This window comes from Hemitrygon akajei, chromosome 7 (assembly GCF_048418815.1).
Source record: "Hemitrygon akajei chromosome 7, sHemAka1.3, whole genome shotgun sequence".
In the NCBI taxonomy this organism is placed as follows: Eukaryota; Metazoa; Chordata; class Chondrichthyes; order Myliobatiformes; family Dasyatidae; genus Hemitrygon; species Hemitrygon akajei.
In genome coordinates, this window is record NC_133130.1 from 98,929,963 (window position 1) to 98,955,639 (window position 25,677).

The 25,677-nt window shown below is 42.6% G+C and overlaps 2 protein-coding genes across 3 annotated transcripts in view; both read left to right on the forward strand.

Moving 5' to 3' along the window:
- The first annotated feature begins 1,012 nt into the window (after nucleotides 1–1,012).
- On the forward strand, nucleotides 1,013–3,413 carry pet117 (protein PET117 homolog, mitochondrial). The gene is made up of 2 exons (XM_073051558.1): nucleotides 1,013–1,193; nucleotides 3,251–3,413. Exons 1-2 carry the CDS (start codon nucleotides 1,098–1,100, stop codon nucleotides 3,407–3,409), a joined length of 255 nt encoding a protein of 84 aa, XP_072907659.1. The 5' UTR covers nucleotides 1,013–1,097; the 3' UTR covers nucleotides 3,410–3,413.
- Nucleotides 3,414–3,579: 166 nt separating this feature from the next.
- The window catches only part of kat14 (lysine acetyltransferase 14), a 44,089-nt gene continuing 21,991 nt past the window's right edge, over nucleotides 3,580–25,677 (forward strand). For both annotated transcript variants that reach the window (XM_073051556.1, XM_073051557.1), the window contains exons 1-5: nucleotides 3,580–3,844; nucleotides 6,858–6,979; nucleotides 8,985–9,106; nucleotides 11,800–11,981; nucleotides 21,746–22,162. In XM_073051556.1, the coding sequence (XP_072907657.1) occupies nucleotides 3,580–3,844; nucleotides 6,858–6,979; nucleotides 8,985–9,106; nucleotides 11,800–11,981; nucleotides 21,746–22,162 (1,108 nt within the window). The remainder of the gene's footprint in view (nucleotides 3,845–6,857; nucleotides 6,980–8,984; nucleotides 9,107–11,799; nucleotides 11,982–21,745; nucleotides 22,163–25,677) is intronic.

The window sequence follows — 25,677 nt, forward strand, 5'->3', positions numbered from 1 at the left end:
CTTTCTTGTGACAGCACTTCGGGAGGGTTTTGTCTGTCTGTGATGGACTAGCCAGCATTTGGTCCATATTCTTCTGTTTTCTGCACGTACATCTGCTTATCTATGGGCCTCAAACGCCACCATCACATCTGCCTTCACTACCATCCCTGGCAACACACTTCAGGCTTCCAACACTGTGTTTGAAAAAAACTTGCCTTGCCCATTTTTTTGAACATACATCCTCTTACGTTGAATACATGCTCTCTAGTGTTAGATATTTCAACTCTGGGGGAAAAGACACTGGCTGTCTACCCTGTCTATGCCTGGTTCCATGCTGTGAGACTCTCTGATTGTTAACATCGTAAAGCATCCCATCATCAAACCTATAGTCTGAGACTGAGTTATCCAAATATTTCTGCTTTTCCTTTTTACCCTGCGTTTCTGTTAACCCATATGTACTGTTCGGGTCAAATTTGATCTGTTTTGACAATTGACAGCAGTAAAAACACCCTAAATGCCGTATCTTTTTTTAGCCGAAATTTAATGACTTTTCCTAAAGTGATCCAAAATGTGCAAAAATGAAAAATTTAAATATTTTATACTTTTGCACAGGTGCTACAAATTTTTGTACATTGAGGCTGTTTCGGGTCAAATTTGACCCGTATCTATTGAAATGGATTTTAGACCTCTTAAACATTAATTAAGGATTAATCAACCATTTATTAATGTCAGATAGCCTATTTATACATTCTAAATAGATCTGTGGTTCAAAATTTGCTACTTATGAGGAGATTCAGGGGCTGGGTCAAAATTGACCTGGACCATACTGTGAAGGTATGAAATATGTCAGGGTTAAGAAATGATAATACTGCATCTCAGTGCACCATCTCCACGTTGCATTCCGGTTCACTATTAATAATAAACCCCTGGTTCTTTGCAAAATTCACCCACAGGAAGCAGTTGCTGTGGCACTGGAGCGACGATTCCGCTTCGCTTGGGGCTTCCTGTGAGCGATGTTCTCCACGCTCTTGTTGTTCGTGGCTGGGATCGCGTTCTCGGCATTCGGCTGCGTGGGCCTCGGTTGCTATGGTGACGGGCCGGGTTTTCCAGGCCGCAGCATGTCTACGGCATCCAAGGTGGCCCTCGGTGTTTCCGCGGTGCTGACAGCGGGGACAGTGGCCGGGGTTCACCTCAAGCAAAAGCTGGAGAGGGAGGTGATTGCGAGGCGCCGGGGTCGGAGTGCTGCCTCGAGGTGGAAGCTGCGGGCCTTGCGCCCGTGCCGAGTGCGGGCTAGGCCCCGGGGAAGGAGACGGTTGGAGTGGGTGGGTGGGGGGGAGACTGTACCCCGGCACGTGCGGCCCAGGAGCGCGAGTCGCCGCCGCCCCTCCCCCATTGGCGCGAGATCGGTCAAACGTCACCCAGGAAACTCCGCCAAGGCCTCCGGGTTCAGGAGTTTGTCTCACCGGCGCTGCCGTGCCCAGTGTGTGCCTGACAGTTTGTTGCAAAGCCCACCTCACGGCATTGCAACCTCCTGCCCCCATTGGTTGAGTGGAATGCTAAGGAAGGGGTGTCATTTGCCTTCTGCGTGCACAGGTTCATGTTGTAGCTCACGTGGGTTTCCCCTGGGTGCTCCTGTAGCAAATGTAATGGAATACTGTTGGAAGGCCTCTTTGGTATAAAGGAGATGAAAAATTTGCTTCATTTGTCACATGCACCTAGAAACAGACAGTGCCCAGTGCGCCATTTTGAGTCAGTGGTCATCAGAATCCAATGATTGTGCTGGGGGCAGCCGGTGAGTCACCGCACTTCCAGTGCCCTTTGCTAACCCTAACATCTAAGTCTTTGGAAACCAGAGCACCTGGAGGAAACCCACGTGGGGAATGCCTACAGATAGCAGCAGGAATTCAACCCCAAGCTTGCAGCTGATGTCCTGATGGTGTTACGTTAACCACTACCCTACCTGAGTGTTTGATTTGGAAAGTCAAAATCTTGCTATAGAATCTGTCTGCATCCATAATTTGCCTTTTGGGGGTTGTGTGTTTGGATTGGTAATATAGGTGTTTAAATCCTCCTTGGGAATACACTTCCCTTACATTTGTTAGTTGACCGCGAGTGGGAGAGGAAGATGCGTCTGGATATTTACACCAGGCTGCATTCACACTGCAGAGGAATCCGGGGTTGTTGTGAGGGATAGGGAGAGGGGAACCCCGCTGACTGCTGTTAACTAGCCCTTTAAGTAGATTAATAAGATGCATCAAAAGAGAAATTGATGGGCTCTAATGAGAAAATAAGATGCAGAGCTAGAGGGAAATAAAGGGAGAGAGCTTGTATCTCATGGGATCATGTGCCAGAGAGTTTGCATGGACCCAATGGGCTGAATGGCTGCCATCTATTATGATTATAATGTAAGTAATGCACAGAATAAAGAAATCAATCAATATGATTGATTCCTGTCTATTGATAAGGACTTTCAGAAAGGTGGAGCAGGAGTCTGACCAGAGGTGGGAGGAGGAGGGGAAGCACGCTGCAGTGGGTCACAGAGCATCTGTAAATACGGTGCCAGCACGAGATACATCTTGAACTAGCCTGGTTGGATGCTGGAGAGATCACAGGGAAAATGTACAAACCACTTACAGACATCAGTGAGAACTGGAACCCTGATGAGAGATTGCCGGTGGTGTAAAATGATTGCACTAATCACTTACGCTATCATACCATGTATTAGAATATGAGAGGAAACGGTTTACTCCAGGCATCCTTGGATCTGTGGAAGGTTCGGCTACTGCTCTTGCAGCCTTCTTTATTGGAATGATACGGCAACTTCTTCAGACATTTGATGTTTCATTTTAAACAGGAGTCTAAGTACTATCACTGCTTTTACCAGCTTTACAATTAGAAATAGAAGCAGGATCAGGCTATAAGGTCCCTTGTTTCTGCTTCAAAATTAAAAAAACATCCTGACTGATCCTCTACCTTATCCACTTCTTAATCTGATATCCTGTCTCCCTTCATTTTCTAAACACCTCTTCTCTTGGTTTTGTATATTAATGACAGAGAAACCTTGGGCAAAGCATGCACACACGGTCATAGGAGGTTGAACTGAATGATCACATCTCTGGACTCCTAATCTCAAGCCTTCAGTTGTTTGAGAATTTAGGATGTCCTTGCCTCAGGCTTTCGTTTTTAGGAAATTAATGCAGCTTTTGATAATAATAGTTCTGCTGACTTTTAAATGTCACCATTAGGCTAAATCCCTTTTTATTTTCTGCAGAGATTGCGAGAAGGGGTTTACAGAGATCTTGAACGACAGCAACGCAAGAAAGAAAACATTCGGATACTGGAAGAACAGATTAGTCTGACAAAGAAGCTGGAAGCTGATCGACTGAAGCAAAGTCCCTTGGCATCTGGAAGTTCCAAAAAGCCAGAATGAAATAACCTGTTTTATTCTGTAACATGAATTGTCTTAATTGATGACGGATATTTTTCTTTATGGTGGGAAAAACACAGTAGAATTAATTAATGAAACGATTAATAACAAAACTTCTTAGCTATTAGATGAATCTACCCTTTTAAGCTTTTCTGTGCCAGAAGTTTGTTGCGATGGAAGATAATGGGGAGGCAAAAAGTTTAACTGCTCGCCAAATTGATGAATGCACAAGAATGGCTGCATCGGAAGGTTTGGAAGAAGGAGAGGTTGAAGGGGAAACCTTACTGATAGTTGAGTCTGAAGACCAGGCATCAGTGGATCTGTCCCACGATCAGAGTGGGGATTCCTTGAACAGTGAACTTGGTGATGAAGGCGATGTGTCCTGGGCAGAAGAAATGGCCTATTATTGTGACAAATGTCAGAAGTGGATCCCCGCAAGTACGTATGATATTTCTGAGCACCTGTAATGTGCTTAGTTACGATTTCCATTGTAATCTCAAAGTTCAGCTGGAAATTGGACAGATCTCTGAAAGTCAGTGGTGAATCTCTTTAGAGTTCACTGAATAATGTGAAGAGAATTGGAATTTCCTAATGTTTTAGGTGTTAACACTTGAGGTTTTCTGCAGTTCTGGAAGTGTAGAGAGATTGCTGCTTATAACCAGAGCTTTCTCCCACAATACTCTCTGGTCTGGTGAAGAAATAATACTGTGATTAACAAAAGATAACTTGGAGGGAAGTATCATTTTAAAAAGCCTGATTGAACTTCCAGAGTGATGGAAGCCACTCAGAGCTATTTGCACTCTGTGGTCAGTACATCTTTATGGCAAAATGATGAAATAAAACACCGTTCACAATCTGATTTCAACACGACTGTGTTCCTCGATTCGGCAGCCCTGGTGGGTCAGTGGAATGACCCTGTCACCATTGGTTGCTGGCCTAATCGAGGTTACAGATGGTGTGGGGTTTGGCTTAAGCGTAAGAGAGTAGATTTCCACAAAGGTTGAATATTTCCTGCAGAAATTCTGCTTCTCCTAAGTGAGGGAAAGGTACAGCGGTCTTTTGTTTTTGCCTCAATCCTTCAGATATAGAATGGATAGACTTCAAAACAGTTTCAGTGAGATGATGTGCTTCCACCAGGCACCCCTACTGTTAAGTTTGTGGGGTTCATTTAATAGGAGTATTGGATGTAGTTGAAGGTTTTTGAATGGAACAGACTACTAAAGTAGCGGTTAACACGGCACTATTACAGCTCAGGGCATCGGAGTTCAGTCCCGAAGTCCTCTGTAAGGAGGCTGTATATGTTCTCCCCATGGAATGCATGGATTTCCTCTGAGTGCTCTGGTTTTCTGCCACAGTCTGAGGACATTCCGGGTGGGTTAATCGGTCATGATTAGGTTAAGGTTGAGTTGGTGGTGTCGGGGGTTGTTGGGCAGCATGGCTTGAAGGGCCTTTTCTGCACCGTATCTCTAAATAAATAAATGACCTTCAGTAACTGATGATGGGTCTGTTCCTCTTCCTGTTTCTTCAGAAACTCTGGAGCTCTTCAGCTGAGATAAGTATACATTTCTTCGGAGGTTGAAAGGACAGGATGTCACCCCAATATGTTATAACCAACATTCGTTCTTCACTCTCCCAAAATCACCCACCCCAATTCCTGATAGCTGTGGCAGGTGGCTGATATATATCGTTTCATAAGTGGAGCAGCTGGCAATTGAACCTGAATGTGTAGAAAAGTCCATTTCTTAACAGTCTGCAGGTCATAGTACTTGAGTATGTTCTGACTAAAGGCTAGAAGTCAGAGTTATTGTGATCGAGCAGATAACTTCCTTGGGTACTGGAAAGGACTGGATGCACCACTGACTTTACCCACACTGGAAATTGGTAAACAAGATTAATTCTTCCTCGGTTTAGTTTAGGCCCCAAACTGGGTTGCTCCCGATGAGCATATGAGATGTTTTAACAGAACTGGGGATAAACTCTTTCTACTGAAAGGTTAGTAACAAAGAGCATAGATATAAGATCACTGATCACTGAAGTGAAGCAAAGAAAAGGGATTCTTTTAATGTACCAAGCTATGATCAAAATGGCACAGAGTGAAACATGGTGCGAGCAGAATCAACAGTAATTTTCAAAAGTGACTTATTGAAGGGTGATGTTTATAGTGCTATGAAGAATAGAGGGCAGGACAAATTGGACAATTTTCAAAAAAGCCTGATGTCGCCATCCGTGGTAATCATTAATGGGAAACAGACATTGTGAGTTAGATATGGAGTTAGGGTTCTGCTCTAGTTTTAACAGTTGCCAGTCTTTCTTACCAGAGCCACTGTGTGAAGTATTTTCCCACAAATAAAGTAAATAAAAATGTACTGATCTTAATGTTTGTATTGGCCTATATGAATTGTTCAGTAGATCAGGCACCATCTGTGGAGAGAAAACCCAAACCTGAAACTTACTTTCTCTCTCTACCTCATCTATCTCCATAGATGCCGCTTATCGTGCTGAGTACTTCCAGCATTTACTGTTTCTAGTATTTATTTTTTAAGTGTTAGAAAGCACAATCATGAACCAGTGTGGTAGTTTTTAAACTGTTTTATTCTGTGACCTTGTGCCGCATTGGGCAGCAACCTTGCTGTTTCTTTAGTGTTTGTTTTTTACGAGGCCGAGTTGCTAGCTCGACACTCAACCCAGCACGGATGGAAAGTATGCAAGGAACAGGCCTGATTCAAATGTGGGAGCACTCGCCTCGAAGTCTGCTGTGGATGCCACTACACCGCTGGCTAGCTATATGATCTACCTGTGGTCACAGAAGTACAAATGAGAAAAAAAATTATAGTTGCACTTTGATCCTGGGATGTAAATAAAGGCGGTGCCTTGCACTGGAGCAAACATTATGGAGTGTGCTATTGAAACATTTTAAAATATTGTATTAATTTGTTAAGATAGATATAGAGGAAATACTTCCCTTAATTAAAATCCAGAACAAGGGATGCCATCTTAAAATAGTGGCTGAGCTTTCAGGGGTGACTCAGAATGTAACTTTTCATATCAAGGCTGGGAGAAATGTGGAATTCTGTCCTACAAGAGAAATAAGTTGAGATCATATCGAGGAATATGACCCGAAGGAATGTGAATAGAGGAGTGGTAAATGGTACAGAACTGCCATATTCTGGGAGAGAAAGCCAGGATAGACTTGAAGTAGGCTTGTATGGGTTTTTTTTTGCTTAAAAGACGGAAAATATAATGCTTGTTTTTATTTTGAACTGCTCTGAATGATACCTGATCACTTGCCTGAAACTGCTTGTAAAATACATCATAATATAAGATAGGAATCAGCAGTTGGGAAGATGCACAGTACACGTCCTATCCTTTTCATCATGTTTAGACTTTGAATACTTTTTTACTGTTTCTTTCCCCCAATTTGATAACGATTACTTTCTTTCTTGGTTTTCAGCTCAGTTGAGGGGAGAGCACCCCAGTTACTTGCGGGGTGATAACTTCTTCCGGTTTAGTTGTTCAGACTGCACAGAGGATCGGAAGGAGCATTTTGAAAGACTGAAGCTCACATGGCAACAAGTAAGTGTGTATCTAGAGCACCATGTGGATTGGTTTTATCTTCTGAGTCAATTCTGCCATCTTGCACTTCAGGATCAATATCCCTACTTGTTTCTATTTCTTTATCTCCAGTGTTCTATATTAGGTATGATGTTCAAAAAGGGAGATACTTAGTCAGATAGCTTAACAACTGTAACTGGGAATATATTAGAGTAATAGCTGGTCATTTACAAAAAGCTTAATCCAATCAAACCAAATCAACATGGTTTAATGAAAGAAAAGTCAAGTTAGACAAGTTTCTTTGAGGATATTACAATTTGAGGCAATAGAGGGGAACTTGTACATCTAATGTTACTGCATTTCCAGAAGACATTTGATAAGGTGCCACATAAAAGGTTGTCACACAAGGTCTTGTCCATACTGCACCAACCGCTGCCACTGGGCTATAAACGTGCAGGAGCAGTGTGTGGTTAAGTGCCTTGCTCAAGGACACACACGCTGCCTTGGCTGAGGCTCGAACTAACGACCTTCAGATCACCAGCCCAAAGCCATAACCACTTGGCCACGCGTCAATACTGTGTAAGGACACACAGTATTGGGAAGTATATTAGCATGGTTTGAAGACTGGTTATTGAACAGAAGGTGAGATATGGAATAAATGGGTCTCCTTCAAAAAGATGTAGCTAGTGGAGTTCTCCAAGGATCAATTTACTAACTATAGTAATGACTGAGAAGAGGGGGCAGATAAAATATTGACTATAGGTAGGAAAGCATACTGCAATAAATATATTTGGACTCCAACAAGATATCATAAGATTGAGTGAGTGGACAAAAATGGTGCAAATGCAGTTTAATGAAAGCAAAGAATGAGCTCGCACATTTGTGAAATTGTAGCTCGGCGATATAACATCTTTGAATCTAAAGAATGGTGTCACAGCATACTGATAACATTCCCTTGGAAGCTGAAGCAATGAAATTGTTTCTACCCTGATGAAACTATCTACTCATACTACACCTCCTAACAATGACAGGATAAGCAAAACGCACAGTCTGCTGTGAGAAAACAAATATTACTTCAGGGAAGAAGAGGTAGAAATTAATTTGGAGAATCAGTTCAGTTGTCATGAGAGGGCAACACACTAAATGCAAAGCAATGGAATACTTACCAAACTATCAGTATTAAGCAGTTCCCGATGAGATTTATTGTGTTGTAGGAGATGTGCTCTAGCTCCTCAGACGTCACAGAATTTCTTTATAGCTTACTGTGTCCTGCTGTTGGACACGGACTAACAGTAAATAGGGAACCCATGTCTTCATACAACAGCAAAATCCCCCAGATTTATTTTGTATAAAATACCTGCTACAAGTGTCAAATTTCATTTTCAGGAGCTAGATTTAAACCTGGAACTTGTAACTGAAAGGTTAGAACTAAAGAATTGAGTCTCTTGATTTTACTCTAGGGTGTAAAGCATTGCAGCCTTCTACTTCTTGGCCACATTTTCTGTATCCAAGGAATATTGCCAGCAGCAATATAGTTGCTACTTTTGCTTCTCTTGGCAAGCCTGCTAAATTCAGTCTCAATGACTTATCTTCTTTGAGCACTACCACATTTCCTTTTGCTTTATTTTTTTAATCTCTGTCACTAACTTCCCACCTTTCTCATATAAACAATACTGTCGCAAACTCCAATAAGAAGTTCATATGAGCCACTAACTTTCAGTCCCCAAGTGGTCCCGCCTCATTAATAGCAGCTTTCCAATAAAATTAAATACTAATTAAAAAAAAAGTGCAGCAAAAATAACGGAGGCAAATGGTGCTGACTTTTTATTTTGCGTATTAAATACTGTTATGTAATTTATAATTAATATAGCTGTATTGCTCTTTGAGAGCTTGTGCAGACTTGTTGAGCTAAATGGCTTTCCTCTGTGTTCTACTTTTCTGTGTTGGGATTTGTGGACATTCTGAGATAAGAGGTGTAATGTAATTCCCATTCTTAAGTTGAGCCTTTGCTTCCTCTTTGTATTAGGTTGTGGTGTTGGCCATGTACAATTTATCATTGGAAGGGACTGGTCGCCAAGGCTACTTCCGTTGGAAGGAGGATATTTGTGCTTTTATCGACAAGCACTGGGCATTCTTGTTAGGAAACAGGTAAACTCTCCTTCCACAGTCCATAGAAGACTTGCCTGAAAAATTGTAACATTTTATGGTGGGAGAATTGTGTTGTACTGGAATACCATGGTGTTTCAAATTTTCCTGATGTAACCATTGGTTCAAGGCAATACAGTAAGTGCTTACTGTGCATTTCTAACACAGTGATACATTTAGCACAGTAGTGGAGAAAAGGAAGCAAATCTTAAAGCAGATATTTGTATGTCTATACCTTGTAATTTAGACTCTTGTCCAGTGTTGATTATTGCTAAGCTTTTTGCTGTTTGATAAATGTAGCTCATTTGCCCTCTTGTAAGCCAGGATGAACTTGCAATTACTTACAAACAGGAAGGTGGAAATGGGTTTCAATTTCAAGTTCAAGTTTATTGTCATTCAGCTTTACACATGTATATAACTAAATGAAGCAACATTCCTTGGGACCAGAGAAAAACTCAATACATATATCACATAAAGAACATAAATAATATTAACACCATAAAAAATATTCTGTTGATGTACAAGTTGACATGAAGTGCATATAAACACATAGCTGAATGTACAACAGTATATTTGCACTGTCATAAATGATGTGTACTGGGTGGTTCAGAAGTCTCTTACCCAGCCTTACAGTTCTTGTTCCTATATGGGCGGCACCTTCTGCCTGACAGTAGGAGGTCAAAGAGATTGTGCAACTGATGGGAGGGATCCTTGATAATGCTGAGGGCTCTGCGAACACAGTGCTTCTGGTATATGTCCTGAATGGGAAATTGTCCTGAAAAACTACGGCAAGGCTGTATCCAGAGATACCGGCCACGTGACAGATGCACTGCCACCTGGCTGGTAGGAGGACACACCACATGCCAATCAACATTTGGTCCCTCCCAACTAATCAATGCACACCTAAATTATTGGTCACCTTAATTGGATTATCTCACCCAGCCCCATGCTTTAAAAGGTGAGACTTGCCCTTGGCTAGCCCTCTCTTACAGACCACCACATTGGAGGTAAGTGCATTGATTTATGCTTAGGAAGGTCTATTGTTTGTCCTGGTAAGGGAGCCGCAGCTATCCAAGGTCAAGAGGGATAGCTGTTGTAGTGCTTTTCCCTTGTTCTTTGTTTGTGTAACCGTACCCTGTCCCCACACCGCTTCCTGTGTATTGTAGTTGCTTGTGTTGACCCGACATCCCCTTGTAAATAAATTCCTTATTATTAAAACTGTGTGTCCAGGCCTCTACTGTTGAGACTCAAAGAACAAGTTATTTTCCATTACAACAAAGGCTTAAGTTCTCCTAAAGTCAAATGTTTGGTACTCATTGCTTTCATTGTAATTCTGCAGAGTTTTCTTATCTGTGTTTTCTATTCACAATCTGTGAATTCACAACTCAACAGTTGCTGCTTTTTAAATTTTTTTTATATCTTCTGACACTGTAACTGCTCTGGGATTTTGGAGGTCCCTCCCCTTATTAAACAATGAATGACCATTTTTTTGAGGACAGTTTATTGAGCAAATACCAGAGAAAACAGGCAGTGCATTCTGCATGGCAATAACTTCCTCTCATCAGTCTAGTTTTTGATTAATTACTGTACGTTAGAACATAGTGTCTCTGACTCAGTAAAGAGATTGAGCTCTGGTTTTAGCAGAGAGCAGTTTTCTAGGCCCGGCGTATCTCATGTTTTACTCCTTTGTATCATCTCATAAATAATATACATAATCGTTTTCATTCTGTCCTTACCCTGCCATATTGTGACCCCAACAGTCCCATCACTCTAGTTTCCCCAAACTGTCTGGCAGCATGGAGGTGCAGTGGGTAGAGATATTGCCTTAGTTCTGGCAATTTTTGTTCAATCCTGATCTCAGCTGCTGTCTGTGTTAAGTTTCCATGTTTCCCCTGACAATGTCCCTTGGATACTTAAGTTTCTTTCCACATTCCAAAGGTGTGATTGGTTCTCTGAATGTCGGCAGTAGGAAAGTCAAGGTGGAGTTGATGGGCATGTGAAAGAGAATGTACTCTGTCAGCAGACAAGAGGTATAGAGTTAGTGCAGAGAAACTACACTGAGCTGAAAGATGAGCCATGATCTTATTAAATGGCATAGGAAGCTGGATTGCCTACTATGTTTTTATTTATTGTACAATGAAGGTGATACAGCTTAATTTTATGTAAATAGTGCCATGTAGAGCTAGCACTCTTAGGTTGTTTTTTCCAGAAGGTTGAAGTCTGAGGGGAGACCTGATAATAGTTTATAAACTTAGAGGAAGCATAGATAGCGTAGACAATCAAAATCTTTCTCCCAGAGCAGAAATGTCAACTACTAAAGGACATCAAAGTTCAAAGTAAATTTATTATCGAAGTGTGTTTATGACACCATATACTACTTTGAGATATATTTCCTTGAGAACATTCACGGTAGGTACAAAGAAACAATAAAATCAATGAAAATCTGTACACAAAGAGAGACAAACAACCAATGTGCAAAATAAACAAACTGTAAAGACTGGTGATTGCATAAATGTTGGATGTTTGTCGGTCTTTGTTATGTGTAGATTTTTTTTGTGAATTCTATAGTGTTTCTTCGTTTTCCCTTGGGTGCCTGCAAGAAAATGAATCTCAAGATTGTATATGATCTACATACTTTATATGTTCTTTTGGACATCCTGAACTTTCACTTAGCTTATGCTCTCTCTGCACTTTAGGAAAAAGACCTCAACTTGGTGGAGTACTGTAGCTGGCTGCCTGTCCGTGGGCAGTCCGATGTATTTCCGCTCGGGTGCTCAGCAGTTTGGTGAACCTGGCTGGTGGAAGTTGGTGCACAATAAGCCCCCAGTCCTGAGGCCAGAAGGGGAGAGACCATCAAGCACAACATTGAAGGCAAGAGGTGAGCTTGTGTGATTAGAATCAGGTTTTTTATCACTGACTTACCGTACATGAATATGTGAAATTAGTTTTGTGGCATTAGCCCAGTGCAAAGACAAAGTTCCTATAAAATACTAAAATAAATACTGCAAAATAAAAAACAAGTTTGTAATGGTTTATGGACCATTTAGAAAATTGATGGGCGAGGGTAAGAAGCTGTTCCTAAATTGTTGAGTGTGGGTCTTTGGGCTCCTGTACCTCCTCCGCAATGTGTGTCCATGATGGTGAGGATCTTTATTGATGAATGCTGCCTCTTGAGGATGCCCTCAGTGGTGGAGAGGGTTGTGCGTGTGATAGAGTTGGCTGAGTCTTCAACCTTCTGAAGCCTCTTGTGACTTTTTGCAATGGAGCTTCCATACCAGACTGTGATGTAACCACTGTACACCTACGGTATAGAAATTTGCAAGAATCTTTGGTTACGTACCAAATCTCCTCAAACTGCTAACAAGGTAGAGCTGCTGTTGTGCCTCCTTCATGATTGCATCAATGTGTTGGGCCCAGGGCAGATCCTTTGGGCCCAGATGTTGATGCTCATGAACATGAAACTGCTGTTGCTAACCCCTCAATGACAACTGGTGTGTGTGTTCTGTTGACTTCCCCTTCCTTAAGTCTACAGTCAATTCCTTTCCCTTGTAAAGTTGAGTGGTAGATTGTTGTTGTGACAGCACTCAACCAGCTGGTCTGTCTCGCTCCTGTACGTCTCTTCGTTGCTATCTGAGATTTTACCAACAATATTGGTGTTATCTGCAAATTCATAGATGGCATTTGAGCTTGGCTTAGTCACACAGTCATGAACGTAGAGAATGTAGAGCAGTGGGCTAAGCACGCATCCTAGAGATGTGCCTGCATTGATTGTCAGCAAGGAGAAGATGTTATTATTAATCTGTATGGACTGTAGTCTCCTAATGAAGAAGTTGAGGATTCAGTTGCAAAGGAAGATACGAAGGCCTGAGATTTCAAGCTTGATAATTAATACCAAAGGGAAGATGGTGTTGGAACAGTGATAAACAGAAGCCTGACATATGTGTCTGACAAGTGAAGTCAGAGCCAAAGTAAAAGCAAAAGAGAGGGTATACAAAGAAGCCAATAGCTAGTGGGAAGATAGAGGATTGGAAAGCTTTGAAAACTTGCAGAAGGAAACTAAGAAGGTCCTTAGTAAGGAAAAGATGATTATGAAAGGAAGCTGGTGACTAATATCAAAGAAGTTACTAAAAGCTTTTTTAAGTATATAAAAGGTAAAAGAGTTGTGGGTAGATATAGGACCGATAGAAAATGACGCTGGAGATATTGTAATTAGAGATGCAGAGATGGCAGAGGAACTGAATGTGTATTTTGCATTATTCTTCATAGTGGATGACATCTGTAGTATACCGGCCATTCAAAAGTGTCAGGGAAGAGAAGTTTGTGCAGTGAAAATTGCGACTGAGAAGGTGCTCAGGAAGCTTAGTGGTCTGAGGGTGGATAAGTCTCCTGAACTTGATAGAATGCACCCTTGGGTTCTGAAGCAAGTAGCTGGAGAGATTGCAGAGGCATTAACAATGATCTTTCAAGAATCGATAGATTCTGGCATTGTACCAGATGACTGGAAAATTGCAAATATTACTCTGCTATTTAAGAAAGGTGGGCAGCAGCAGAAAGGAAACTATAGACCTGTTAGCCTGACATCAGTGGTTGGGAAGTTGTTGGAATTGATTGTTAGGGATGAGATTACGGAGTACTTGGAGGCACATGACAAGATAGGCCAAAGTCAGCATGGTTTCCTGAAAGGAAAATCCTGCCTGACTAGCCTATTGCAATTTTTTGAGGAAATTACAAGCAGGGTAGACAAAGGAGATACAGTAGATATGGTGTGCTTGGATTTTCAGGAGGTGCCACAAATGAAGCTGCTTAGCAAGATAAGAACCCATGGAATTACAGGGGAGTTACTAGCATGGGTGGAGCAAGGCTGATAGGCAGAAGACAGAGTGGGAATAAAGGGATCCTATTCTGGCTGGCTGCCAGTTACCAGTGGAATTAGTTCCACAGGGGTCGGTTTTGGGACTGCTGCTTTTTACAATGTATGTCAATGATTTGGACAATGGGATTAATGGATTTGTGGCTAAATTTGCCGATGATACACAGATAGTTGGAGGAGTGGGTAGTATTGAGGAAACACAGAGCCTGCTGAGAGACATAGATAGTTTAGGGGAATGGGCAAAGTGGCAAATGATGTTCAATGTTGGAAAGTGTATGGTCGTTCCACTTTGGTGGAAGAAATAAACAGGCAGACTATTATTTAGATGGAGAGAGAATTCAAAATGCAGAGATGCAAAGGGACTCAGGAGTCCTTGTGCGGGATACCCTAAAGGTTGACCTCCAGGTTGAGTCGGTGGTGAAGAAGGCGAATACAATGTTGGCATTCATTTCTAGAGGTATAGAATATAAGGGCAGGGATGTGATGTTGAGGCTCTATAAGGCACTTGTGAGACCACACTTGGAGTATTGTGTTCAGTTTTGGGCTCCTTATTTTGTAAAGGATTTACTGACATTGGAGAGGGTTCAGAGAAGATTCATGTGAATGATTCCATGAACAAAAGGGTTACCGTATGAGGAATATCTGGCAGCTCTTGGGCTGTATTCCCTGGAGTTCAGGAGAATGAGGGGGGATCTCATAGAAACATTCTGACTGTTAAAAGGCCTGAACAGATTAGATATGGCAAAGCTATTTCCCATGGTAGGGGAGTCTATTACAAGAGGGCACGACTTCAGGATTGAGGGACATCTATTTAGAACAGAGATGCGGAGAAATTACTTTAGTCAGAGGGTGGTAAATCTGTGGAATTTGTTGCCATGAGTGGCTGTGGAAGCCAAGTCATTGGGCGTATTTAAGGCAGAGATAGATAGGTTCTTGATTAGCCAGGGCATCAAAGGGTATGGGGAGAAGTCAGGGGAGTGGGGATGACTAGAAGAATTGGATCAGCCCATGATTGAATGGCGGAGCAGACTTGATGGGCCAAATGGACTACTTCTGCTCCTTATGGTCTTAAGTTTTGCAGTTGTCTAGATGCTGGAGAATAGCGAGCCAGTGAGATTGTATCTGCTGTAGATTGGTTGCGGCGGTTGGTGAATGCCAGAGGATTCAGGTCCTGGCTCAGGCAGGAGTTATTTCCAGCTGTAATCAACCTCTCAAAGCACTTCCAGCACAATAGATATGAGTGCTGCATCTGGGTGATAGAGATCGTGCTACCAGGCGACCATGTTGTCAGAAAAATGTAAAGACAAAATTTAATGAGGTGATGTTAGCAAACCAAAGTGTAAGTCCAACATTTCAGTGATAGATGCATAGAGAAGCTTGGTACCTAGAAGCTTTTAAAGCTATTATGATTGTAGTTATTGAGTTGTACAGTATAGAAACAGGTCCATCAGCCCAACTGGTCCATGCTGATCATAGCATCCTCTCTACAGCTTTGGTTGTCTACATTTGGCCCATAAGCATCCCTTCATGTACTTTACCTATCAAGATATCTCTTAAGTATTGCAATTGTACCTGTCTCGACCACTTTCTCTGGCAGCTCATTCCACATACTCACTACCCTCTATGTAAAGAAATTACTTCTCAGGTCTCTTTTAAATCTCTCCTTTCTTCCATGTGTGCCCTCTAAATTTGGACTCCTTGGCCTTGGGGAAAGACTATGACCACCTTGTCCATACCCGTCATGATTTTATAAACTTCTATGAGGTCACCCATGCTCCAGGGAATAAAGGTCCAGTGTTGCCAACCTGTCGTTGTAACTCAGGTCTTCTAAACCAGGTGCCTTTGTAAACCTCTCCAGCATGACTGTGTTTTTCCTATTATAGAGTCTGATGAACCAGCTGATAATTAAGAAATAGTTTGTATCAGAATCATGTTTTATCATTGAACTTATTTTTAGGGAGACCCTCAGTGTTGATATGTTATGAAAATTTCTATTTTCAAGTTCCGCAATGCAATCTTGTGATTCTTCTTGTACATTCATACAGTATTAAAAAGGGCAATTTAATCAATATGCCTATTCCCTGCATCTTCATAAATACAGCTCTTATTGTCCAAGGTTTATCTCTCTTAAACCTTTTGGAAGTACACTGTAAAACATTTGAATATCATTTGTTTGTTTTTCACATCAATTATAGGTCCAAAATAAAAATAGGAGGCAATTGGGTATATTACGAAAATATTTAAATTGTAATTTGGAGCCTCACTTCGACATATCAGAAGGACAGATAATGATTCATCTTTGAATTTTTAATTTATGAATTCCTATTACAAAAGATAATTAAATTTGTTTAGAACTCTTTTGTTAATGTTCTAGTTTTCTTCCAGTAGTCCTTACTTGCCCCACCTGTGAAAACATTAGCCTGGAAAGTGGACCAGTTGCCGTTTAAATCAGTGTTAGGCTGCTTGTTTACTTCTAGGAAAGAGGTGTCAGGATCCTGGGCTTACTTTGTCGTGGAATCCTGAGCAGTCATTGTAGCCTTTTCAGTGTCTGCCATCAAAAGGTAAACACGTAGAATGGTCCTATCGGATTATGAGGAACAGGAGTGTTCGCACTGACCCTAACTTTTCTTCCATCTTGGAATTAAATTTGGCCCAGTGGATCACTGATCAGAATAAAATGGATAAGCTGCCTTTGGAGAGATTATATCAGATTGGTCTCACTTCTCTTGATTCTGATCAGAAAGGGTCATAACTGATTTCTAAGTTGGTGGCTTCTCTTAGAGATGTGGTTCCATGGGTTCTAGTGATTACTGTTCATGTGCAAGTCTTGCCAACAGTCTGCCTGTTAATGGGAAGCACTGCAGAAGCCCGATCCTGTACCCACCTTGTTTCCACACATAATCAGTCAATAAACAGTGCAATAGTGTTAGTCCACTTCTTTGAAACTCAGTCACAATGCTAAGTTACAATAGCTTTTGTTATCTCAGCTGATGGTATTGTGTTCAATTGTGATTGATCAAATCTCATTATTTTAAACTTTTGCTTGTTGTCAAAAATATCCTAATCTTATGTTAGCTAGAAAATTAGAATCATTGAACTAGCCCCACTTTAAAATATTAGCATTGACATTTAGTGATTATTTCTAAATAATATGTAAGACAATGAAAATGCACTACAATGTAAATCTTTAAAAGTCAGGAAGGACTGACTCTTCTCAGAGTAATAATTTTGCTCCTTGTATCTTGCATGTTGATTTTTTTTGGTGGTTGCTTTGAAGCACTAGTTCTGGATGATTCTTTGTCCAGTGTGTTGGCAAGTTAAATACAATGAGATTAACCCATGCGAAGAAAGAAAGTACCTTTCAGCTGCTCCTACTCTGAGAAATGGAAAAACAAGGAGCATGTTGCTGTAAACACCGTTGCCAAGGTTGAGGCTTCCATCAGCATCTCTGCTAAAATGCAATCTTTTGATTGTGTGTGTTCAGTTTAAAAAAAACATTCATATCACGCACAGATCAAAATATTCACTCTTGAATGCAGTCACAATTATTAGACTTCAGAATTTATATTTCTGTTGTCAAGTACATTAATGCTTATCTTTTTGCTAAACTTTTCCTATATCAAATTGTGTTATTTCCCATTTGTGCTTCCTTTATTTTTGTCCTGTATCTCACTGTTCCTCACACTTGGTCTGTACTCTTCCCTGACGGTCTCTTGGTTGATCTCTCATTTTTCTCTGTTGCACCTCTAATCCTTGTTGCAGAAGCTGTCTCTTCATACCTAATGAATATTGAAAGGCTTAGATAGAGGATGTTTTCAGTAGTGGGGAAGTCTAGGACCAGAGAGCACAGCCCCAGAATTCAAGGATATCCCTTTAGAACAGAGATGAAGAGGAATTTCTTTAGCCAGAGGGTGGTGAATCTGTGGAATTCATTGCCACAGATGGCTATGAAGGGCAAGCCATTAGGTATATTTAACTTGGAGGTAGATAGGTTCTTGATTAGTAAGGGCATCAAAAGTTACAGGGAGAAGATAGGTGAATGGGGTTGATAAGGATAAAAAAAAACAGCCAAGATGGAATGGTGTAGCAGACTCAATGGGCCGAATGGCCTAATCCTGCACCTATGCCTTATGGTCTTAATGGTCATACATTTCTTTTCTTATAGTTGTCATTCCCCTCAAAAAACTTTGCCCTTCAGCTATCTCTCCCAAACATTGTCCTTCTCACTGAACTGGAGACATTTCTCTGGGTTTGCAAACAACAGGTGAGCAGATGAGTAAACACTCACTGAACAGGATTAGAGGGTTAAAGGGTGTCACAGAACTGGCAAACGAAGTAAGCCTCTGCTGCTAATACCCATTGCTTTTAGTGTGGGAGAGACTGGTACTGGACAATGTTTATCATCTCTCAATAATGTAGGAGGCCAGCCATTACCAGGTAGAAGAGACTAACTTGTTATTTAGAACCATGTAAGGGAATGGTTTTAAATATTTGGAGTACGATGTTTGGGGAAGTTGTTTAGGGGGAAAAACAAGTAAAATGAGACCCAGTTATTGAATTACATTAAGACCATGTTGTGTTGTTTCCAAATATATACTCATTGGACACTTTATTAGGTACATCAGTACACCTGCTTGTAAATGCAAATAACAGATCTGCTAATCACATGGCAGCAACTGAAAGCATAAAAGCATGCAAACATGGTCAGGAGGTTTAGTTGTTGTTCAGACCAAACGTCAGAATGGGGAAGAAATGGGATCTAAGTGACTGACCGTGGAATACTTATTGGTACCAGGCAGGGTGATTTTAATACCTCAGAAACTGCTGCTCTCCTGGGGCTTTCACGTACAACAGTCTTGAATTGTCAGAAAAACGAAAAAAAAAATCCATTGAGCAGCAGTTCTGTGAATGATAATGCCATGTTAATGAGAGACGTTAGAGGAGAATGGACAGACTAGTTCAAGCTGACAGGAAGGCAACAGTAACTCAAATAATTACCTGTTACACTGGTGTGCAGAAGAGCATCTCTGATCACACAACTTATCAAACTTTGAAGTGGACGGTTGTGGTCTGCTTCAAGGTTTGTGGTCTTTGTGGCCACAGAAAACCACAAACATACGCTCAGTGGCCACTTTATTAGGTACAGGAGTTAGCTAATAAAGTGGCCACTGAGTCTATATGGACTTGCAGTGTAAAAGAAATGTGATAATGACATTTAAATGATTATAGACAGGAGAGACTCTGACCATTCAGCTTGTCCCATGCAGATGTAATATTTTGTCTTTTTCTTAATTGTACTTTCCATATCATCTAAACTATTTCCTTAGAAAAATGGAAAAATAGTTTAAAAAGAAAGAGATGGTCTTGGGAAGTGAAGGTGTCAGAATTCCGCTGTGACCTTCACGAGAGAGGAATTCTCATCTGGCTCACCACTCTGATCCTGAATCCCTTGTAACAGCTCCTTCTGGCTGACATAGAGCATACTTAAAGTTAGCAGCTAGTTCTGTAGAGAAAACCTAGAGTGTGTCTTTTCATAGATCAGCTTGTGTTTGACTTCAACACCTATGCATTCAGCACATCTAATGCCCCCCTCCTCTGCTGGACTTGACAGTAGTAGACCGACAGGCTGAATGTATTGGGTTCCTTAAGCTTAATGGTGGCCACACTTTGAGTAAGGTCACCAACCTTAATGAAAGAGGTAGGTGGGTTTGTGTATTGTTTTTATTTTACTTGAATTTGAAGCTTTAAAATAATTTATTTTTTTAAATATGTTTAACATTAAACTTAACTTTGTCATTTTTATTTTTAGTTACTAAGTTTTTAGTTTTGTGTTTAAATGTCTGTATTGAGCTGAGATAATTAACCACCATCAAAAAGGCTTCTGGCAGTAATAAGCTGGTAATGTTTTCTGAGAATACCTGGCAGCAAGCTAAGTCCAACAATGGGTGTGTGAGGAGCAGGTTGGGTTAAATTGGATCCAGATCATGATCTCCACCCCAGCCTTAAGAGTTTTTATTTGATTATTTTAAAGTTGCTTTCAATTACCATATAACCATATAACCATATAACAATCACAGCACGGAAACAGGCCATTCCGGCCCTCCTAGTCCGTGCCGAACTCTTAATCTCACCTAGTCCCACCTACCCGCACTCAGCCCATAACCCTCCACTCCTTTCCTATCCATATACCTATCCAATTTTACCTTAAATGACACAACTGATCTGGCCTCTACTACTTCTACAGGAAGCTCATTCCACACAGCTATCACTCTCTGAGTAAAGAAATACCCCCTCGTGTTTCCCTTAAACTTTTGCCCCCTAACTCTCAAATCATGTCCTCTCGTTTGAATCTCCCCTACTCTCAATGGAAACAGCCTATTCACGTCAACTCTATCTATCCCTCTCAACATTTTAAATACCTCGATCAAATCCCCCCTCAACCTTCTACGCTCCAATGAATAGAGACCTAACTTGTTCAACCTTTCTCTGTAACTTAAGTGCTGAAACCCTGGTAACATCCTAGTAAATCGTCTCTGCACTCTCTCTAATTTATTGATATCTTTCCTATAATTCGGTGACCAGAACTGTACACAATATTCCAAATTTGGCCTTACCAATGCCTTGTACAATTTTAACATTACATCCCAACTTCTGTACTCAATGCTCTGATTTATAAAGGCCAGCGTTCCAAAAGCCTTCTTCACCACCCTATCTACATGAGACTCCACCTTCAGGGAACTATGCACTGTTATTCCTAGATCTCTCTGTTCCACTGCATTCCTCAATGCCCTACCATTTACCCTGTATGTTCTATTTGGATTATTCCTGCCAAAATGTAGAACCTCACACTTCTCAGCATTAAACTCCATCTGCCAACGTTCAGCCCATTCTTCTAACCGGCATAAATCTCCCTGCAAGCTTTGAAAACCCACCTCATTATCCACAACACCTCCTACCTTAGTATCATCAGCATACTTACTAATCCAATTTACCACCCCATCATCCAGATCATTTATGTATATTACAAACAACATTGGGCCCAAAACAGATCCCTGAGGCACCCCGCTAGTCACCGGCCTCCATCCCGATAAACAATTATCCACCACTACTCTCTGGCATCTCCCATCTAGCCACTGTTGAATCCATTTTATTACTCCAGCACTAATACCTAACGACTGAACCTTCTTAACTAACCTTCCATGTGGAACTTTGTCAAAGGCCTTGCTGAAGTCCATATAGACTACATCCACTGCCTTACCCTCGTCAACATTCCTCGTAACTACTTCAAAAAATTCAATAAGGTTTGTCAAACATGACCTTCCACGCACAAATCCATGCTGGCTACTCCTAATCAGATCCTGTCTATCCAGATAATTATAAATACTATCTCTAAGAATACTTTCCATTAATTTACCCACCACTGATGTCAAACTGACAGGTCTATAATTGCCAGGCTTACTTCTAGAACCCTTTTTAAACAATGGAACCACATGAGCAATACGCCAATCCTCCGGCACAATCCCTTAATTTTTTCCATTATCCACTAAGCTGAGGCAATAATATCCTTTGGGTGATTTGACTGTTTCATGGTCATGGTTTAACTAAGCATTATTAAATGCATTTATAGGAATATTTTCATATATGTCTTCTTTGTATGAGATCATTCAGCAACTTTCCTTGTTGCATAGTTTTGGTTGGTAGAAGACTATGTGTCAGCATTTGGTAAATGAAATGTTTGGTGGAATGATGTACTGATTTGCTTCATTTCACAGCTGTGAAACCACCCCTGGATCCAATTATTACAGTGGAAGGGCTTCGGAAACGAGTGAGTCGCAACCCTGTGGAAACAGCCATGGAACTGAAGGAGAAACGCTCACGTACTCAGGAAGCTAAGGACATCCGGCGTGCTCAGAAGGAAGCCGCTAGCTTCATTGATCGGAGCACGTCCTCCACCCCAGTGAAGTTGTCCAGCCGGACACGCAGGACAGAACTGGTCCTGGAGAAAGGGGAGGTGATTGACTTCTCGTCCCTGAGCTCTTCAGATCGGACTCCACTCACCAGCCCCTCCCCATCCCCCTCACTGGATTTCTCCGCTCCTGGAACACCATTATCCCATTCGGCCACCCCAAGTCTTTTATCTGAAGCAGATCTCATTCCTGACATCATGCCTCCACAGGCGCTCTTTCATGGTAAGGATTCATTTGGTTATGCTAAATCATAACGACTTGCTTTTTAATGAGCTGTTGATGCAGAAGTGTGCTAATGGATTCTTGGAACTAAAATTGGTTTATTATTGTCACTTATTGACAATTGTTTTGCTTGCCATCCATATGTTATTTCAAAATATAAGTACATAGTACAAGGAAAAGCCATAACAAAATGAAGAATATAGTGTTACAGTTATAGGGATGGGGCTGTGCAGGTAGGAAATAAGATGTAAAGATCATGGTGAGGTAGGTTGTAAGTTCAAGAGTTCATATTTTAACACACAAGAGGTTTCTTCAATAGTCTTACAACTGTGGGATAGAAGTTTGAGTATGGCGATGTCAATCTCTGCCTGATGGAAAGAGGGGAAAGAAAAAGTGACTTGGATGAGAGGGGTCTTTGACTATGCAATCTGCATTTTGGATAAACTTTCCTTCATATGAAGTGCTAATTTGAGACATCAGCCCTGGATCTGCAGAGTCAAGGACTCCCAGGCCCCATGGCCAATGTTTTCATCGGAGTGCAGGACTTTGGACTGAAGTTACTATGTTAACAACATTTTCTTTTTCCTTTTTTCATATTCTTGAAGAAAGTGAAAGCATTTCAGTATTTCATTTACAACATAGAAGCATGTGGCAGATACTCTGGTGCCCTGAAATTGCTGGTCTGGGTCAGCCTTGCACTGGGAAGCCACTCCCAGTCTAATACCACTGTCCAAGGCAATGTAGGGTCTGTCCCAGTGGGTAGCCGGCTCCCAGTCTAATACCACTGTCCAAGGCAGTGTAGGGTCTGTCCCAGTGGGTAGCTGGCTCCCAGTCTAATACCACTGTTCAAGGCAGTGTAGGGTCTGTCCCAGTGGGTAGCCGGCTCCCAGTCTAATACCACTGTCCAAGGCAGTGTAGGGTCTGTCCCAGTGGGTAGCCGGCTCCCAGTCTAATACCACTGTCCAAGGCAGTGTAGGGTCTGTCCCAGTGGTTAGCCAGCTCCCAGTCTAATACCACTGTTCAAGGTAGTGTAAGGTCTGTCCCAGTGGGAAGCCGGCTCCCAGTCTAATACCACTGTCCAAGGCAGTGTACGGTCTGTCCCAGTGGGTAGCCGGCTCCCAGTCTAATACCACTGTCCAAGGCAGTGTAGGGTCTGTCCCAGTGGGTAGCTGGCTCCCAGTCTAATACCACTGTTCAAGGCAGTGTAGGGTCTGTCCCAGTGGGTAGCCGGCTCCCAGTCTAATACCACTGTCCAAGGCAGTGTAGGGTCTGTCCCAGTGGGTAGCCGGCTCCCAGTCTAATACCACTGTCCAAGGCAGTGTAGGGTCTGTCCCAGTGGTTAGCCAGCTCCCAGTCTAATACCACTGTTCAAGGTAGTGTAAGGTCTGTCCCAGTGGGTAGCCGGCTCCCAGTCTAATACCACTGTCCAAGGCAGTGTAGGGTCTGTCCCAGTGGGTAGCCAGCTCCCAGTCTAATACCACTGTCCAAGGCAGTGTAGGGTCTGTCCCAGTGGTTAGCCGGCTCCCAATCTAATACCACTGTTCAAGGCAGTGTAGGGTCTGTCCCAGTGGTTAGCCGGCTCCCAGTCTAATACCACTGTTCAAGGCAGTGTAGGGTCTGTCCCAGTGGGTAGCCGGCTCCCAGTCTAATACCACTGTCCAAGGCAGTGTAGGGTCTGTCCCAGTGGGTAGCCGGCTCCCAGTCTAATACCACTGTCCAAGGCAGTGTAGGGTCTGTCCCAGTGGAAAGCCACTCCCAGTCTAATACCACTGTTCAAGGCAGTGTAAGGTCTGTCCCAGTGGGAAGCCGGCTCCCAGTCTAATACCACTGTTCAAGGCAGTGTAGGGTCTGTCCCAGTGGGTAGCCGGCTCCCAGTCTAATACCACTGTCCAAGGCAGTGTAGGGTCTGTCCCAGTGGAAAGCCACTCCCAGTCTAATACCACTGTTCAAGGCAGTGTAAGGTCTGTCCCAGTGGGAAGCCGGCTCCCAGTCTAATTCCACTGTTCAAGGCAGTGTAGGGTCTGTCCCAGTGGGTAGCCGGCTCCCAGTCTAATACCACTGTTTAAGGCAGTGTAGGGTCTGTCCCAGTGGGTAGCCGGCTCCCAGTCTAATACCACTGTCCAAGGCAGTGTAGGGTCTGTCCCAGTGGTTAGCCAGCTCCCAGTCTAATACCACTGTTCAAGGCAGTGTAGGGTCTGTCCCAGTGGGAAGCCGGCTCCCAGTCTAATACCACTGTTCAAGGCAGTGTAGGGTCTGTCCCAGTGGGTAGCCGGCTCCCAGTCTAATACCACTGTCCAAGGCAGTGTAGGGTCTGTCCCAGTGGAAAGCCACTCCCAGTCTAATACCACTGTTCAAGGCAGTGTAAGGTCTGTCCCAGTGGGAAGCCGGCTCCCAGTCTAATTCCACTGTTCAAGGCAGTGTAGGGTCTGTCCCAGTGGGTAGCCGGCTCCCAGTCTAATACCACTGTTTAAGGCAGTGTAGGGTCTGTCCCAGTGGGTAGCCGGCTCCCAGTCTAATACCACTGTCCAAGGCAGTGTAGGGTCTGTCCCAGTGGTTAGCCAGCTCCCAGTCTAATACCACTGTTCAAGGCAGTGTAGGGTCTGTCCCAGTGGGAAGCCGGCTCCCAGTCTAATACCACTGTTCAAGGCAGTGTAGGGTCTGTCCCAGTGGAAAGCCACTCCCAGTCTAATACCACTGTTCAAGGCAGTGTAGGGTCTGATCAAACTGGGAAGCCGGCTCCCAGTCTAATACCACTGTCCAAGGCAGTGTAGGGTCTGTCCCAGTGGGTAGCCGGCTCCCAGTCTAATACCACTGTTCAAGGCAGTGTAAGGTCTGTCCCAGTGGGTAGCCGGCTCCCAGTCTAATTCCACTGTTCAAGGCAGTGTAGGGTCTGTCCCAGTGGGTAGCCGGCTCCCAGTCTAATACCACTGTTCAAGGCAGTGTAGGGTCTGTCCCAGTGGGTAGCCAGCTCCCAGTCTAATACCACTGTTCAAGGCAGTGTAGGGTCTGTCCCAGTGGGAAGCCGGCTCCCAGTCTAATACCAAGGCAATGTAGGTTCTGTCCCAGGGGAAAGCCAGCACCCAGTCTAATACCACTGTCCAAGGCAATGTACACTCTGTCCCAGTGGGTAGCCACTCACAGCCTAATACCAAGGCAATGTAGGTTCTGTCTCAGTGGGAAGCCAGTTCCCAGCTTAATACTAATACCATTATCTAAGGCAGTGTACGTGGCTCAGTGCGTAGAGTGAGTGCTCTGAGTACCCAGAGTGCGTAACTGGTGCACGAACAAAATGGCTTTGACATCCAGTGAGATGTTTATTAGAATTCGAAATAACTTGGGGCATATTTTAGAAAAACTTGCATTAAAAGAGGGTTGAAAGTTATTTTAAAAGTCTAAAATTAACAAAAAACTTTAAACATGCACACAGAAACTTGTAAGTTGGCTGAATCAAATCAAATAAAAACAAATCTGCAGTTTCTCTTGCTTCTGTTCTTTTTAGTGGGGCCATAGATGTT